The sequence below is a fragment of the Protopterus annectens genome, chromosome 1.part1, assembly GCF_019279795.1.
Source record: "Protopterus annectens isolate FY-2018-M chromosome 1.part1, PAN1.0, whole genome shotgun sequence".
In the NCBI taxonomy this organism is placed as follows: Eukaryota; Metazoa; Chordata; order Ceratodontiformes; family Protopteridae; genus Protopterus; species Protopterus annectens.
The window spans coordinates 1827289339-1827307708 of NC_056726.1; the positions used below are offsets into that span (position 1 = coordinate 1827289339).

At 38.6% G+C, this 18370-nt stretch overlaps 1 protein-coding gene across 1 annotated transcript in view; it reads right to left on the reverse strand.

The window, feature by feature from the left end:
• LOC122812560 (connector enhancer of kinase suppressor of ras 1-like) overlaps window positions 1-18370 on the reverse strand; it is a 719099-nt gene that overhangs the window by 164005 nt on the left and 536724 nt on the right. Inside the window, exon 14 of the mRNA XM_044084817.1 lies at window positions 15937-16022. Coding sequence (XP_043940752.1) covers window positions 15937-16022 — 86 coding nt within the window. The remainder of the gene's footprint in view (window positions 1-15936; window positions 16023-18370) is intronic.

Below are 18370 nucleotides of genomic sequence, written 5' to 3' on the forward strand. Positions count from 1 at the left end.
GTAGTGTTTTGACCAATGCAGTAAGGCTTTTAGGAGTGGCCACAGTGTCAACAAATAAATACAAGTACTATTCCTTGGGCACTTACTAGAGTAAGGCAAGATGAAGTAGGTGAGGAGTCCTTCTTTGTCAGATTTCAAAAAGAGACAGCCCTGAAACTTCAGTCTCATCTAGTATTAAAACTAGGGTTGCCACCTTCGTTCACTCGCAAAACCGAGCCAAGCCACACCTGTCACCAGTAACCCCGCCCCACCCCTCTCCCACCAACATATCGCCTATTTTGTGATGTCACGACAGCATCACTCAACGGAACGCCTCTTTTTCGTTCCGCCACCTGCTTTTGGCTGATTTGCTATGCTTTTCTGTAAAAAAAGCATAGTAAATCAGCCGATCAATGGGAACGCCCTCTTTTTTTGTTCCCGCCGCCTGCTTTTGGCTGATTTGCTATGCTTTTCTGTAAAAAAAAGCATAGTAAATCAGCCAATTTACAAACTCCAATAGTCTGTTTCCTTTTTGAAACAGAATACCGGAGTTTGTACAGTGTTTTCCGGACTACCGGAGAATCAGTTTGATTTCCTGATAGTCCGGAAAAAAAACGGAGGGGTGGCAAGCCTAATTAAAACATCATTTTTGTCCTGGATTACAGAATGACATCACACACATCTGGGCATCTGACTTCTGGTTCCAATATTACCCCATTTACTAGAAACTAAACCAGAATTTCACATATATATGTTACCATAAACACAACTAGAGCTTTGCTAAGATGTGTTACAGCATCTAAAAGGCATAAAACCATTTCAACACTTAATTAGTTCACTGCTGCAGACAATACAACAATGATTCCTAGTCCTTATTTTCACAGATTCTCTGATGAAGCCCTATAAGGGTTGAACGTGCGTAGTTCATGTGTTTTTAATTGTTTATTTTGAGTTTTAATAAAGTGGTGTTACTTGCGCAATGTTGAGCAGGTATTTTTTTTTTTTTTTTTTTTTGCTTTTGAATGTTGTGGAAGTGCAGTGTTTTGGTTCTTGTTTTCACAGACATTTTATCTCTGGCTGCAGTCAGAAATGTAAAATACAATCTTTATGGCCTACCAGGTAATTTAATTTCAAACTATTTTTGCTGTTGCGAGTAAGAATTTTTCTTCTCGCGCAGTTACATCAAATCTGTAGCAATGTTTTTCAGAGGGTCTTCTGGTTTGTTTTACCCCCCCTACATCTTTCCTAGAACTACATGGCTGAAGGTAGAGATGAACAATATAATTCTTTCCATCAATGTCTGTATACATATCCTTGCCGGTATCTGTCAGACAAGTGATTTGAAATGATACTGCTAGATGTCAGGAACAATGTTTCTAAAACTTATGTCTTTGAATTTATGTCTATACGCATGTCCAGCTCTCTACTGTTGGACTATTCATGTACTTGCAGTATAATCAGTTATTGATTCAGTTTAGTTATTGATCCTGTAATGATTTTAACATTTTCCTTGATACATATAATGGATTCAGTAAGATGTTTACATTTTAAGATTTTTGTATGGTTTGTGTATTATTTAAGCAAACATCATTGTGAATTGGCTGTCGCTAGCTGCTTTATCACGAACAACCTCCTACTGTTATTACCAGAAATGTAATTTAATTACATTGGTATAGCAACATCTTGTTCAATGAATGGGAAGATAACTTGACTGTTGTTTTAGCAATGCTGTTTAATTTGGTTAGTTTAGGATGTGCTCATGCATAGTTTGCTTTATAGGAAGTGCACGATAATTGTTTAACATACCGTCTCCCTGATATATGTTTGTAGATGGTTTATACTTTTTTAAACAGTGAGCGTTTTGCATTTTTTAAAAAAACAGTGAGAGTTTTTAAACTGTGAGAGCATTTTGTACTCTGAGGATTGTTGGTGTCTGAACTTTTGCAAACGTGTTACTTGCAACCTTGGTTACAAGATTAATTGCTTGATTGTTTTAATGTTCCCGCCAAAATGTGTTTTTTATTGTATTTAAATGAGCACCCATTGTACCAGAAATGTGATTATCTGAGGAAGCATAGCTTGGCTATGCGAAAGCGCTTATTCACTGTGTTTTATTTCATTAAATATTTTACAACATCATTCCAACGGAGGCTTTTTTTCGTGGTGACTCCTTCACGTTCTTGACTTTGATTATTTTGAGTTTTAATAAAGTGGTGTTACTTGCGCAATGTTGAGCAGGTATTTTTTTTCTTTTTTTTTTTTTTTTTTGCTTTTGAATGTTGTGGAAGTGCAGTGTTTTGGTTCTTGTTTTCACAGACATTTTATCTCTGGCTGCAGTCAGAAATGTAAAATACAATCTTTATGGCCTACCAGGTAATTTAATTTCAAACTATTTTCAATGGTAGCTGGACTAAGATTAGCCTATTCTCTTCCATTATTCTCTGCTACAATATATTAATTTCAATAGTTATATACAGTCTGACATACAAGTATATTTCTTTTTCTGTCCAGAAGGACACACTGTTGGCACATTTTTAACACAAGCAGCTTTACATATACATTTTTTACCACAATCATCTGTATAAATCAGTTTGATATACAAATGACATATAATTCTTTACAAAACTCTAGCTAGCTATGCTGGCATATGTTGCACATCCACTACCCTTCTTCTACTGGCATAGCTGGCAATACTTCACATTGTTACATCTCTCCCCCCTTTGAAGACTCCAGCTAGTTTCTCAAGTGACCATGAAGAAACGTGGCGTGAGGGACATAAAGCCTGTCTGGGAACACATTAACTCATACTCATGGCATTGCTGACCCCACTACAGTGCTGCACTGTCATATCATATGCCTGCAACCCTAGGCTTCACCTTAACTTGTCATTTTGTTGGATGGATAGATGTAGCCATGTTAAGGGATTGTGGTCTGTAACTATAGTGAAATTTCCTTTCATACAGATAGAGTTGAAGTTTCTGCAGTGCCTATACTATGGCTAAACATTCTTTTTCTACAGCTGCATAACATTCCTCCCTGGGTTGGAGTCTATGGTTGAAACATACAACTTGCTGTTCTTCTCCCTCTGAGGAAACCTGGCTGAGTAAAGCCTCCACCCCATGGTTCGACGCATCCACCAGCACAGCAAATTCTTTGGTGTAATCTGAACTGGCTAATACAGGGGGTCCTCCCAAAGCCCCTTTAATCTTTTGGAATGCCTGCTCACAGGCTGGGGTCCATACTACCTTATCTGGCTTGTTTTTCCTGGTTTTTTTTTTTTTTTTTGATAGAGTTCATCCTCTTCATGTGTTTTGCTGATTTTTTTTTTTTTTTGCTACCAAAGTCATGTCCATAAATTACCACTGTTGAACAGTACAGCTGCTCACTATCAAAATAAACAAACAAGTGCTAATAGATACTACTACATCAAAACAAAACAAAAAAAAATACTTAGGATTTGTGACACACTTGCTCTTTCCTTCAGTTCTATCAAAAGTCCATGGATAAGACTACCGCACCATTGTTCTATCTACTTTATTAGTCCTCCACTAGTTTAAAATATCCTTCCAATACATACACACATACACGTGTGTGTGTGTTTGTTTGTGGAAGAAAGAGGCAGTTATAAATATTCCACAAATTCAGACTTTCAAGGGGACAAACATGTATGGCAAATAAGTACAGAGAGGAACAAGAAACACCCTGTTAAAAATAAACTGATCAAGTTATGTCACCAGTATGACACTCATGCGAGAGCTCCTGACCCACATCAAATCTGCTTTTAGAAGGAGATGTATGCATATTTAATGTCTCTAGTGAGCCTCTTTCATTTATGTATGCCGCGGTGGTGCAGCGGTAGCGTTGTCACCTCACAGCAAGAGGTTCTCCTGTTCGATTCTCAGCTGCATCACCTTCTGTGTGGAGTCTGCATGTCCTCCCCGCAGTAGAGTGTCATTCAAAAGACATGCATGAATGGGCAAGGTTGGGCGTCGGGCTGGCACCTCGGCATCGTAAAAATCTACTGCCAATCATTAACAGACCAGAGTTCTGCTGTGGTGACCCCTAACCAGGAAAAGCCGAAAGAAGAAGATGTGTTCCCCCAAAGTAATATGCACTGGAGCACAGGGACATGCCTAAAATTCTCAGTCTTACGTCTGTTTCCACAATAAATGTGCTAGTTCGAAAACCACTAAGTAATACCACCTTTCAAATCTAGGTGAGCAAACCATGATTCATTATATCCAACTGTGTGAAAATGCTTTGCTCTGAATCTGGTGCATCAAGAGAATAGGAATTCTGCATGCATACAAATGCACATGTGACCTCACCCTCCACTGGGGTATAGAGAGCTTTGCACCACATAAAAAATGTTATCTTTCATGTGTTTGCAAGTCATTTCAACTGTATTTACTGGAAATGTTGCTCAAATTCCATGTTCACAATCATTTGATCTTTCATTTCAATATGCAAACAATACATAGCGGTGTTTCTTTTTCAGCTTTTTTATAAGTGTTACCCTTGTGTTTAGTTGAAACGAGGGGTCTTACCTAAAGCGTATTTGCATTAATGTATTTGCATTAATAATGACAGTGGTACTGGAATGGGATGAGGTGGGAGGCTCTGCCCTGTTTTATTTACACCCTCGTTAATATTTCGAGATCATTGGCCTGATGGCACAGATATTAGACATCTGTTATACAGGTGACTCAAATGTTGCTATCTTCCAAAGTGTCAGAGTCATCAGTCAGGGCAAACAGACTTGTTAGGCTAGAGACCATCCTGCTTATCATGGGGGTGGAGGGCCTTGCTCCACCTTCATTAATCCTTTATGGAGGTCAGATAATAAACCTGCAGAGCTAGAACAGTACCAAAGGAGGGAGTAATCCTGTTTTGGGTACACAAGTGTGATGCACACATACTTCATTGCATTTCTATAACCTGAAGGCAATGCAAGCTGCATATTAAAACAATACATCAAACCACTTACCCATGTGAAATCTGTGATGCCACTTGTCATAAAAAGTTGCTGTAGCAATTGCACATTAGGCACAAAACATATTTAAAATGTTGTTTGGCTTTCGGCTTTTTCCTAGTAAGGGGTCGCCACAGCGGAACTCCGATCCGCTAATGATTGGCAGTAGATTTTTACGCAATGCAGAGGTGCCAGCTCGACGCCCAACCTTCAACGAAGGCATGTCCATTTATGCACGCATATCTTTCGAACGCTACCCAACCACAGGGAGGACATGCAGACTCCACACAGAAGGCACTCCCAAGCCAAGCCGAGAATCGAACGGGAGAATCTCTTGCTGTGAGGTAACAACGCTACCGCTGTACCACCGCGGAATCCACAAAACATATTTAAAATAATTTCCTTCAAATCAAGCTAAACCAAGAACCTTTTCTTCTAATACTTCCATGCATTTGCTTGACTGTGTTTGTGTGCTCATACTACACAACATAAAGCAGCTAAAGCATTAAAAGAATCATCAGTCACCCACAATTTTATTGGTTTTGTCCTTATTTCTTGAATAATGCTGTTTGCATATTTTGTTTCCCTGTTTCTTTTCTACTTGTGCCTGCCCATCTTTTTCCATAAAAGAAATGTGCTCTACCTTCACTTTATTATCATAAATTTTCCTTTCTTTTTAAATTTTCACTTTGCTGAGACACAACACCACCTTCAGAAAACTAGCTTACTACTACTACAGCACAATTTCTTCAGATCCTTCCATAATACAATGGTCTAGTTCTTAGTGGTGCTTAAATATCAAGTTAAAGGCAATGAAACAAACTTTTGTTTTGTAGGAAAAGCGATTGCATACATCCAGTACTTACGCATGCAGACACTCTTTTGCGTAAAAACAAAAGTTTGTTTTCAAAGTAGTTTAAAAATAAAGTCGAGTTTAGTCTTCTAAAAGCAGAACTCTCAGCTTTTCCAGCCATATTTACACCACTAATATTACTCCAGCAGGAAATATGTAAGTCACTTTAGAATCCAGCTCTAATTATGCTGGATTAGCATGTGTAAATATTTGTGAAGCAATTATGTAAATTGCTTGCCAAACTGTTAATTTAACAGGTTGGCATTTAAGTAATTGTTTCACAAGTATTTAGTCACTAATTAGATCTGTGCCCCAAAGTGATGTACACCCCCTCCTGGAGCCATATTAATATTAGTCGTGTAAACACAGCATGTGTACCTTACACTTTCATGTTCAGAAGCTTTTTTAAACTTAACTTCTTCAAAAAATGCCTTGAAACATTTTTACACATAACAGTGCATTCAAACACTTTTTGTGTAAATACAAGACTTTGTTTAGCATCATTAAACATTATCGTTAAATGATAATTTCTCTACTAAGTAATGCAAAATAATTTAACAGCGAACAGAAAGTATGAGAGGAATATACCTTTTAAGGTGCTGGTTCATACTGATGTATGTCTGCTCTTCTTTAACCACAGTGATGTTATGCCTAAGTTACTGCCTGTTCTACAAATACACAGTCTGAGAACACTATATGTTATTCTTCATTGAAGTTCTTTGCTTGAATGAATAAGTTGAAACCAAATGAACATGCCATTTTTGGCAACTTCAAACTATCTATTGTCTCCAGTCATCCTACTGCTTTGGTACCAGAAAGAAAAACAAAGCATACTGAAATACAGTTGTAGCTGTCCTTCCTTCACTGTTGCAGTATTCCTAACATATGGGAATCTTACCATAACAGTAGCTGTCCTTCCTTCACTACTGCAGTATTCCTAACATATGGGAATCTTACCATAACAGTAGCTGTCCTTCCTTCACTGTTGCAGTATTCCTAACATATGGGAATCTTACCATAACAGCTGTCCTTCCTTCACTATTGCAGTATTCCTAACATATGGGAATCTTACCATAACAGTAGCTGTCCTTCCTTCACTGTTGCAATATTCCTAACATATGGGAATCCTACCATAACAGTAGCTGTCCCTCCTTCACTATTGCAGTATTCCTAACATATGGGAATCTTACCATAACAGTAGCTGTCCTTCCTTCACTGTTGCAATATTCCTAACATATGGGAATCCTACCATAACAGTAGCTGTCCTTCCTTCACTGTTGCAGTATTCCTAACATATGGGAATCTTACCATAACAGTAGCTGTCCTTCCTTCACTATTGCAGTATTCCTACCATAACAGTAGCTGTCCTTCCTTCACAGTTGCAGTATTCCTAACATATGGGAATCTTACCATAACAGCAGCTGTCCTTCCTTCACTATTGCAGTATTCCAAACATATGGGATTCCCTGCCATGGGTAGCCTGATGTCATCCAGTATACCAAAGCTTACTGTTGCTTTAATGTACACCAAACATGACATGTAAGCTCCTCTCATAGCATAGGGCATAAATGTCACATCTGGATGTACTGTCCTCAGAAATGATTGCTCCAGTAGGTACACCAATCTAAGGAAATCCAGGAGGTAACCAGTACATCCAGGAAGGAAAAAGACTTGGGGGAAGGAGTGAATACTGCAACAGTGAAGGAAAGGACATCTACTGTTATGCTAAGATTTTATCCAATTGAACTATGTCCTTACATTTATTGTGGTAACAGGTACAAGCATGCAAAATCTGAAGGTAATGCTACTCAATGCTAGAAGTCTAAACCTCAAAATGCACTCTCTCGAGGCACTCCTAAAAATGGAGAACAACATCATATCTGGGCAGTAACTGAGACCTGGTTCAAGGCTCCAGAGAGCACCCCCAAATACCCACCACACAACTCTTCACACACTTTTCGCCACCAAACCAGGACCCAACACTAAAGGTAAGAGAGTGTCAATATTCATATTCAGATATTCACACCACCCAGCTAGACAACACAACACAATGCATCTGAGGATGCTCCAAGTGCATAAAACACTACTGCAGTGCAAAATCCACTTGGTACCTTGCTACAGCACCATTACCCACCATTAGATTCATTACCTTTCTAAACATACTTAACAAAATACCAAACACCCTAATACTCTTGGAATTCATAAATTCCAAGCCCTGGATCAAACTAATCCATAGTCACCAGCTCCAATATCCTAGACCTGGTCATTACCCAGTAAAGAAACCACCATAAAAAACTTCTCCAAAGCCAACTTCATGCTACTCAAGTCAGAAGTGAAACATCATGACACCCATGCACAAGATTCCAAAGACAACCACAAAGCATTCTATAACTATGTCAATAATCTAAATGGCAATGCAGATCTGCTGCTCTGAGCTAAAACAGAATGGCATTAAATATACTGATCCGAAGGATATTGCCAATATCCTGGCATATCAAAAGTGGGGATCCACCTTGGATCCCAAAACTACCGTCCCATCAGTCTGACAAGAGCCTCTATCAAGGCCATGCGATGGAGTATTATCATGGATAAATAAAACAAGACATTGGCAACCTTCAAACACTGACCCACCCAGTTTCAGAGCCATGGACAAGGGTAAGGTGGTCCACACCTATCTAGACATCCCCACTCTGGAATCATAGATAAACTTACTAAGTTGGGCATTAATCCCTATATTGTTTGGCATCTACTTCTCTGAAGTAAGGCCCTTTGGGAAAAAACATGTATCCATGAATTTACCATATAGGTGGCAGTACACTAAACACAGAAAGTGTGAGAGAGAGACTTAGGACACACAGGACAGTGGTCCTCATTATACCCATTATAGAATACACCGCCCCATTTGGTATGTACTCTCAGACATCTGCAACAACTGGAAAGGCCTCAGAAATACCTCACTAAAAGAATCACAGGCCTAAAGCAGATGCCCTATGCTGACCACCCCATGTCAAACCCAGAGCTGGACGCTCCAGGGATCTAAACCCTTGTCATCACAATAAACAAAAAATGCTGGGAGATAGGTTCTGACCCAGAGACTCCCCCAGACTCTGGAGATTGCCATTGCCCATACATGTCACAGAGTGCCTCTTTCCCACCCCAGGGATCACGCCAGTCACCCTGCTAGACAGGTCCAGGATCCGTCAGGTCACCCTGCTAGACAGGGGGTCAGGAAGTAAATAAATGAAAATGTATGGGAGAGTGTCAATGTTCAAGAAAAAACTTGACAGGAGGAAGGAGCAGTAGACCCCTCTAAGAACCCATGAAGAATGGTCCCAGCAAAACCAGCTGTAGCTCTGGAGATGCCATCCAACTTGCAGTGCTTGGTAAAAGTATGCACAGGTACCTGCTGCAAGAACAGAATTCATATCTTAGCCCTTGAAAAAAGTGCCAGAAGAAGCCACAGTTTTAGTATAATGAGCCTTAACAGAAGAAGGAAGGGTCTTGCTATGAAAAATATAGCAAAAAGAAATAGCCTTTGAAATCCAAAAAGAAATTGTTTGCTAGGATACAACTAATCCTAAGGGCCTAGGATGAAAAGAAACGATTGATCAGATAATAGCCTTAGTCTTAATCAAATAAAATCTGAGTTGTCTATGCACATCCAAAATATGCAGCACCCTCTCACTGTTAGAATGTTGTTATTGTTTGTCTTTTGGCTTTTCCTGGTTAGGGGTCGCCACAGCGGAACTCCGATCTGCTAATGATTGGCAGTAGACTTTCACGAATGCCGAGGTGCCAGCTCGACATCCAACCTTCAAGGAAGGCACGCCCATTTACGCATGTCTTTCGACCACCCAACCATGGAGAGGACATGCAGACTCCACACAGAAGGCACTCACCTCACTCCAGCCAAGAATCGAACGGGAGAACCTCTTGCTGTGATGTAACAATGTTACCGCTGCACCACCGTGGATTAATTGTCACTGCTAGAATGTGGAGAGGGGAAAAAATAGGCAAACGAATAGACTGATTAAGTGAAAACTTATTAACTGCCTTAGGCATAAAAGAAGGATTAGTACACAAGGACACCCTGTCCACATGAAATATCAAAAAAGGAGGACAGGTCAGAAGGGCTTGAAGCTCAGACACCCTTCTGGCAAAAGCAAGGGCCAAGAAAAGAACAGTCTTCAGAGAACAATGTTGCAAGGAAGCTGAAGCAGCAGGGTCAAAAGTAGCCTGAGTCAACTTTGCCAAAACAAAATTAAGATCCCAGGAGGCAGAGGAACAGGCTTCCTGAAGTGTCATATGAAGTATGCCTTTAAGGAATTGTTTATCCTCAAATCTAGAAGCCAAAGGAGGAGACTCCTGCTCAATGCTAGGAGTCTAAACAAAAAACTCCACTCTCTAGAAGCTCTCTTCACCCTAGAGAATGCTGACGTCTGTGCAGTCACTGAGACATGGTTTAAAGCAGCGGCGATAACAACAGTGCCAGGTTATAATGCCTTCCACACATTTAGACCAGCTACTACACAGACAAGGATAAAAGGTGGAGGTGTCTTGATTTAATATACCTCAAGCCTGGTAAAACAGGACAATACACTGGAGCTGCTCCATGTTCGAATCACCATAGACAAAATCCAGTACCACTTCTTGCAAGCTATAGGTCCCCATCTATGACACATGAAACCCATACCATGTATTTAAACTTATTGGAAACACTCACCATCCAAAGGAATACCATATTCATAGGCGATTTTAACTACCCCACTATTAACTGGGAATCTTACATGACACCAAACATAATTGCACAGAGATTCCAGGATTTTGTAAACACAAACTCCCTGGACCAGATTGTCAATACACCAACCAGGAGTGCAACCATACTGGATTTGGTCCTCACTAATATGGGAGAGTGCTGCACACCCCCTACTGTAATGTCTTCTCTGGTAAGGTCAGACCACAAAATGGTCTCCTTTGAAGTAAAAGTAAAATCTGGACCCCAGCCAAACCTGGAATATTCAGGAACTACTCTAAGGCTAATTTCCTGCTATTAAGTGATAACCTGGCAACATTTCAAGCCCCCAAAAACCCTGAGAACACTGCTGACTATGCAGAACTGTTCACAGAAACCCTGTACAAGCATGTTAATAGATTACAAAGACATGAATCTGGAGCATTTCTCCCCGGGCCTCCACTGAAAACAGGCTCTGTGGAACCTAGTCGGACTTTCCCGGTCAACAAATGTAAAAATAAATAAAAATAAAAATAAAATAGCTACATAGGGGCAGCTGTACCCACTCGAAAAACAAGCCACCCTGGTGGAATCACAAAATCAATAGGCTGTATAACAGAAAGAAGAAAATCATGGCAAAAATTAGGAGGCGCAGCACCCAGCAGCTTAAATGCACTCTCATCAAACTAAACAAACAACTCAGAGAATAAATTATTTATTTTACATTTGTTTTCCGGGAAAGTCCAACTGGACAACAAGTCCATTTTTAGCAGAGGCCCGGGGAGAAAAGCTCCAAGACATAAAATGCATGGGAAAATTAGCAAACCTAGCCACTTATTTTACAAAATAGAGGATACATAACATTTCTGAAAAAAGTAGACAGATTACAATGTATGAATTTATACACCATGGAAAAGGTTAGACTAGTAGTTAGTTAGAACTATTAATGGGTATAATAAATAATGCCATCAAAGCATTAAACAAACCCTGAGTAAAGGCCTACTACTCACAACGTGGATCCCTAGGAGCTGGAGAAACATATTTAGTTTTTTTTGTTTCTTCTTTAAAGGAATGTCCACCCTATAAAATTTAGAAGGCTCTGATCCAGGATGGCATTCAACACATGTAGTAGGAACTTCTTCCCTAACTAAAAACTGCAGAACACTCCAAGGCCACTCAGAAATAATCAACTGTGGTTCCCCTGAACATCCGAAATGAACATCTTCAAAGCCTCATTGGATGTGCTGCAAGCCAGATGCTGGCTGGCCTCCAACCCAGTCACAGCAGAGGAATCTAACAACAAAGCTGGGCAAAGCTCCAGGTTCTCACTGACCTCGGGAGAAACACCCGGCGAAGGCTGGACAGTGGAAGATTCTGGTCTAAACTTTTTAACCTTCTTCTTCCTCAATGGCTGACCCTTGGGGCGGGAAGTTCCTTCCGTTGTATCTTTAGTGAGAAGCTTAAGGTGCTGGTTCTCAGGATACCTTCCACACCAGAAAGGGAAGAAAGTCTCCTATGAATGGTTTTTGGTACAAAAGCCTGACAAATCGAACAGGTCATATGGTTGCGAGAAGCTCCTAGGTAAAAAAAAAAAAAAAAAGACACTTATCATGGAAGACTTTATGGTGAATCTGTCTACCACACTGGCATTAACTCTTCTTAGATGGCATTAACCTCACAGACCAACAAAAAAGCTAAGAAAAAACAAAACCTCAATGGGGTATTTATCTGTAATGGCTTGGTACCAGCAAGAAGACGTATGTGTTGAGACCAACAAACAAAAGATGCATTCAAACTGGTGGAAATGATGTAGGCATTTAGACTGATGATCTGGAGATACGTTTGGTCTAGTTTAGCAAAGAAGTTCTAAGGATGGTATGTCCGGACATTACCTTTATGCCCTATGCTAGGCGAGGAGCATACATGTGACATTCAGTGTACCTTAATGTAATAGTAGGTTTTGGTATACTGGCCGACATCTGGATACTCATGGCAGAGAATCCCATATGTTAGGAATACTGCGACAGTGAATGTAAGGACATAATACCTCATCTAGAACTCCATACTTTTTATTGTGGAGATTATACTGACAAAGGACATCAATTTGCCTGAATGTGTGTAACAAAACTCAGTGAGCTATTAAAGGGTTGGGGAGCATGTTACATGAAAAAAGACTGATAGCATGGAAAATTAAAGAAAAATGGTGGGTGAATGGGAAATGTCAGAACATCTGGTGAAGAAAGCCTTAAGGAAGATGAAACATTCCTTTATAAAATGTTGTTGTACAGATAGACAAATACGTTCACACACTGTTACGACAGTCGATGGAAGAGGCATAGGACATAATGAACATTTACCATGAATCTTTATTGCACTGCCATTTAGTTACAGTCACATGATGCACCATACCTATTAGTTGTAACACCCTTTCAAAAATAAACTAAGTAACTCACTTCACATATGCAGTGTAAATGACATTCCCCTTAGTTTAAAAAATAATAGCATTTTTATACAAAACATTTTATCTTTAGAGTTTCACATGTACATTAAATTGCATTATGAGTATCATAAGTAAAATAATAATGTATACTGAAACTCAAACACCTCTGTTGTATTTTTGGTTTAAGTATTTTTTTAGTTTTGGTATTCTTACCAAAAAATGATTTCCATCTTTTGTGGCTTTGCATACTGGGAAGTCCTTTAACTGCAGAATAAATTGAGATTTTCAATGTTTATTTATTTTTGACATTTGTTTACCAGAAAAGTCTGATTGGATACAGGTGCCCTTTTTCAGCAAAGGCCCAGGGAGAAAAACTTCAAGGTATCATAATTTAATGCACTCAATATTTACAACACCACATTTTATACTGGTGTTTCAGTGAGCACAGAGCATAACAATCACTGTAATAAAATGCGTACTGATATTCACAAACGATAACATACAAGCACTGTTTTGAAAATTTACAGACAGAAGAGTGGTATATAAGATAGAGAGAAGTAATTTAAGAAAAACAACAGACTGAGATTATAGGGAGAATAAGCAAGATTACATGTTGATAGAGAAGTAACAATAGAATAGCAATTTGGTTAGGCTAATTATAAGAAGGTATAGTAGTTTAAGAAGTACAGTAAAGTGAGGCGTTAGAAGTGGATAAGCAAATTAAGTAATTTAGTGCTATAAAGGTAAATATAAGAAAGGTGATGAAGGGTATTAGGAAAACTGTGACCAAAATGGGAAGCAGGGAAAAAGCCTTGAAGCAGAGAGGAAATCGTTTAGTAATGGTTTGAAAATAGGGGAAGGCGTGAGATACTTAGGAGGCATCCTAGGATATTGTCAAGACTCAGTGATGCTGTGCTTCTAAGCTTTGGACAGTGCAGTGAGGACCCATTTTTTAATAATAGTTGGAGAAGTAATGGCACAGAGTTTTTCCTGTGGGTAACTGGGGGTGAAATTGGAGCTAAATTTATAGGCCAGCAAATATATAGGTATAGGAAGTTCCATTTACTGTTAGTTCAGCACATTGTTGGGTGTTCCCTGTAAGGTTGTATGCACAACAGAAAAATACCTTATGGTTATCCTTAGTCTGGCGGGCTATTTTTGCCTTGATGTTGGCTTTGATGGACTTGATTAGTCCCCTGACATGTTTGTTGAAAGTGATGAGGGAGTTATTTTGTCTTTTAGGCACAGCCCTTCCTATTTTTGGACACAAGTTTCTTTCTTTTATTGTGCAACCTATTTATACTGGGTGTCCACTAAGAGGGCTTGCTTCTGGAGCTTGTCCTAAGTTAATTTCAGTTTGGTACTTCTGTTTCTATGCAGGTATTGACATGCTTGTATAGGGTTTCAGTAAACACTTCTGCATAGGTCACAGTGTTCAATGAGATTTTTTTTTTTTGGGGGGGAGCTTGGAATTTAGCTATACCATCACTTAATAGGAGGTAGCTAGCCTTGAAAAAACATTCTGAAACATTATGGGGTTTGATGGGAGTTCTGGCTTTATATTAATTTCAAGGATGACCATCTTGTAATGCATGCAACATTCCATAATATTTATGAGTACCAGAACCTGGATATTTGCACTCCTAGTAGATGTACAGACTAGCTGTTCCTGGGTGTTTGCATTGACAAAATCCAGGAATCCTTAAGCTTACATGTTAGTGGTTGTGTATGTGTCTCATTTTATGGTGGTATAGTTGAAATATGGTGTTGGACTGAATGGTGAGTGACTCCAGTACATTCAAGTATGTGATAGGGTTATCCTGGGTCATAGATGGGGACCTGTAGCTAGCAAGAACATGATGGATTTTTCCTGTGGTTAGTTGGACATGCAGCAGCTCAAGCATGTCATATTGTTTCGCCAATCTTGAGGTGTGCTTACTTTTTCTGTAGAGTGATACACCTCCATCTCTAGTCCCTTCTTGTGCAGTAGCTGGTTTAAATGTGTGGAAAACATTATAGCTTTGGACTGCTGCGGTGCCTTTCATGGCTTTAAATCATGTGTTAGTAACTGCAGAGATGTCAACACTCCCCAGGGTTAGGAAGATTTCCAAGGAGTGGAGCTTCTTGTCGAGACTCCTAGCATTGGGCAGTAGTACCTTTAGTTTATATTGAGTACAATTTACTGTGCTGGAAGACCTAATTAATAGCTTGCCAGACAATCTTAATCATGTTGATGTTCGGCAGGTTGACTGTTTTAAAGTCAACTTTTCATTTGCTACAATTAAATGTTCTGGTTATGATAATAGCTGTATAAGAATAACAGCCTCAAGCTTTGATATAAAAACTTTTAATAGTTTACAGACTACTGTTAAAGCTAAAATCAATCAGAAGAAGCTATCATGCATGCTTTAAGGTTATTAAAGCTGGGAGCCACTGTTAGAAATGAGGACTGTCAGCAAACTTGGGTAATATAACTATACACTATTCAGCAAAGGGGTGAATAAAGGAGCCCATGCTGCCATTTTAAGAATTGTAATAGTAAGACATTGACTTCTGAGCCTTCATGACCCTTGGCAATTCGAGTTCCCTTCTCTGGATTTTCATATTGAACAGGGGCAGAGTTGGAAGGAGGCATATCTGTTGAGGCCAGCAATCTATGTAATGTATCTTGGGACAGACACAGCATACAATATTCTACATGTCCAAGGAGAATGGTTACTTATTAGCTGCCTCATATAATGGAATAGTCTATCAGTACTCTGTTTAAGAAAGTGATGGGCCATCACACGAAGGACAGGAAGAGTTACCTTAATGTATTCATGCTGCAGAAGTCCAAGTATGATCTATGTTGCTTCTAGCCTACAGTAAGGCTAGGCGCTTGTAAAACCTGAGATGACAGAGTGTAACTAAGATATGAATTCCAGAGCATACATTTACAATACGTTAACCTCGTTACTTACTGAGTCCGATTTGCTGCGAATTTTAATCAGGGTGGTGGACAAAATCTCTTCATCTGTATCATCCACTTCAGATTCACTGTAGCAATCTGCAAAGTAAAGAGTATACATTTTTATTTAGTACAGAAAATGTCATGTTCAGTTTAACCAGCACATTACTGCTCATGTGGTAAATGGTTACTTAAGAATATCTATAACTCCTGTGACTTCCTTCACATTTACATAGGACAGAAAAAGCCCAGCAGAAGATTTATCACTTGTAACAAAAGGGAATGTGACGGATGTTTATCAAATGTTACTTTACTTAAATATATTAAGTGATAATATGAAGAACCTTACTTAAAACAGTTTAAAACCCAAATAATGTAACTCTCACTCTCATCTCTTGGGTGAAACACTTGTTTTAGCTGAAAATTTTCCAGACTTAGCTCATGCACATTTAGGTGTTTTCCTCTTATGAATTTCTTTTTGATTTTAGAAAAAAAAAGCACTGGCTTCTTTTCTGATTATATATTTTTGCTGCTGTTTTCTAGTTGTTAAGCATGTCTGCCCAAATGGTCTACCTGAAATAAGTCTATAATATCAGAATATGCATGAATTAGAATAAATTATACATATTACACAACAGTTTCAGCACTAGGAACTTCACTAATTCCTTGGGTAGACCGCAAATGGTGGAGGTATGATAAGGAAGATAGAGGCAACTTGTAACATATTTACTGGGAGTGTAATGAGTTGGCAGACTTTAAAGATTCCCTGCAGAATGCTCTGTCAGAGATACTGCATGAGCAAACTAGTGTAGCTAAAGAAATTATTTTTTTGAGCTATGATACAGAATCAGAACTGCCTAGACATATTAAGGCCTTGATGATTCTAATTATGGTAGCTGCCCAAAAAGCAATTACTAGAAAATGGAAGTCTAAACCAACTTTACTAGAAGTAGTGAATATAGTAACAGTGATAAAACAACTGTAATTGGGATGTTTAGAAAAGGGGAGGAGCAAATTACACAGGAAAAACTGGGAATTGTGGGAACAATACATGCAGAAGAGGAACAAGGTTTAAAAGAAGGCAGGATTTGAATGAGCTACGTAATGTTTGACTGACAATAACTGGATAGATTATTAGTGATGTACAACAGTTACAAATACAATTATGTCAATATAGTTTGTGATGTATAATGTTTGCAACTAAAATTATGTTGATATGGTTTGTTTTCATTGATATAAATGTATGACTGCCTATGTCATACATAATTTAATAAAAGTGTTTCTTGTTACTTAGTAACTGCCTAACCAATCAAATACAGCCTTTTCCTTCTGTTTAAAATAGACGCAGGGCCAGATTCAAAAAAGCCTACAGGAAGTGTACACAATATGTATTCAAAAACATTCTTATCACATTTTTTGTGCTTTCTAGTCACTCTGAAAGATTACACTAAATGTGCATGTAGTCTACACTAAACCTTTATGAAACCCTGAGAATGTTTAAAGCTACAAGAATATCAGTAGGTAAACTAAAATTCGGAGGAAGATGGTATGAGTTATATCTGTCAGAACGGTGTATACTTAGTGTAGGCTTCACTGAATCCCGGGGACAATATTTATTTATTTTTATTTATTGCATTTGTTTACTGGGAAAGTCCACTGGGCCTAAAATAGCCCATTTTCAGTGGAGGCCCAGAAAGAAAAGCTCCAACAAGAACATAAATACAGAAAAAATATAAACATTAATTGGTACAGAAGTAGAAACACTGCTACAGATAGTAAATACAGTAACATATAGAAAATATATACATAAAAGCAGGAATCTACTTTGTTTGATTACAGTAATATATACAGAAAATATACATTAAAGCAGAATTCAATGGATTCAATCAGAGAGGTATAAACAGAGATATACTAATCAGTATTATTGTACCAGTATCAACAAGTGAAGATAAAAATAAAAAATAAATATGGAAAAAGTATCATCAGTCACTAGTAGAAAAAGACATAGGCGTTTAGTAATCATATAAGGAGGGAGAAGATGTTAGGTTATAGAGCAGGAACACAGCCAGAAGATGATTTTTCAGTATTTGTTTGAAGGTAGTGGTGCTGCCTATGTTTCTTACAGAAGGTGGAAGTGAGTTCCATAGTGTGGCATTTCTACACACACACACACACACACACACACATTACATATATATATATATATATATATATATATATATATATATATAAATATGGGTACACTTTTTAAACTTGAAATACTGAAATCTCGAATTTCAGTATTTTGAGTTTACAAAGCCGAATACATCCGAAACCGGCAGAAGCGTGAAATTCAAAATACCAAAGCAAGGATATTTTGAATTTCTGCTTCTGGTGGTATGGAATGTGGATGTTTGGGCTTAATTTTGGTAAGTTTGTGTGTGTAAGTATGTTGGTTAGGGGTTTAG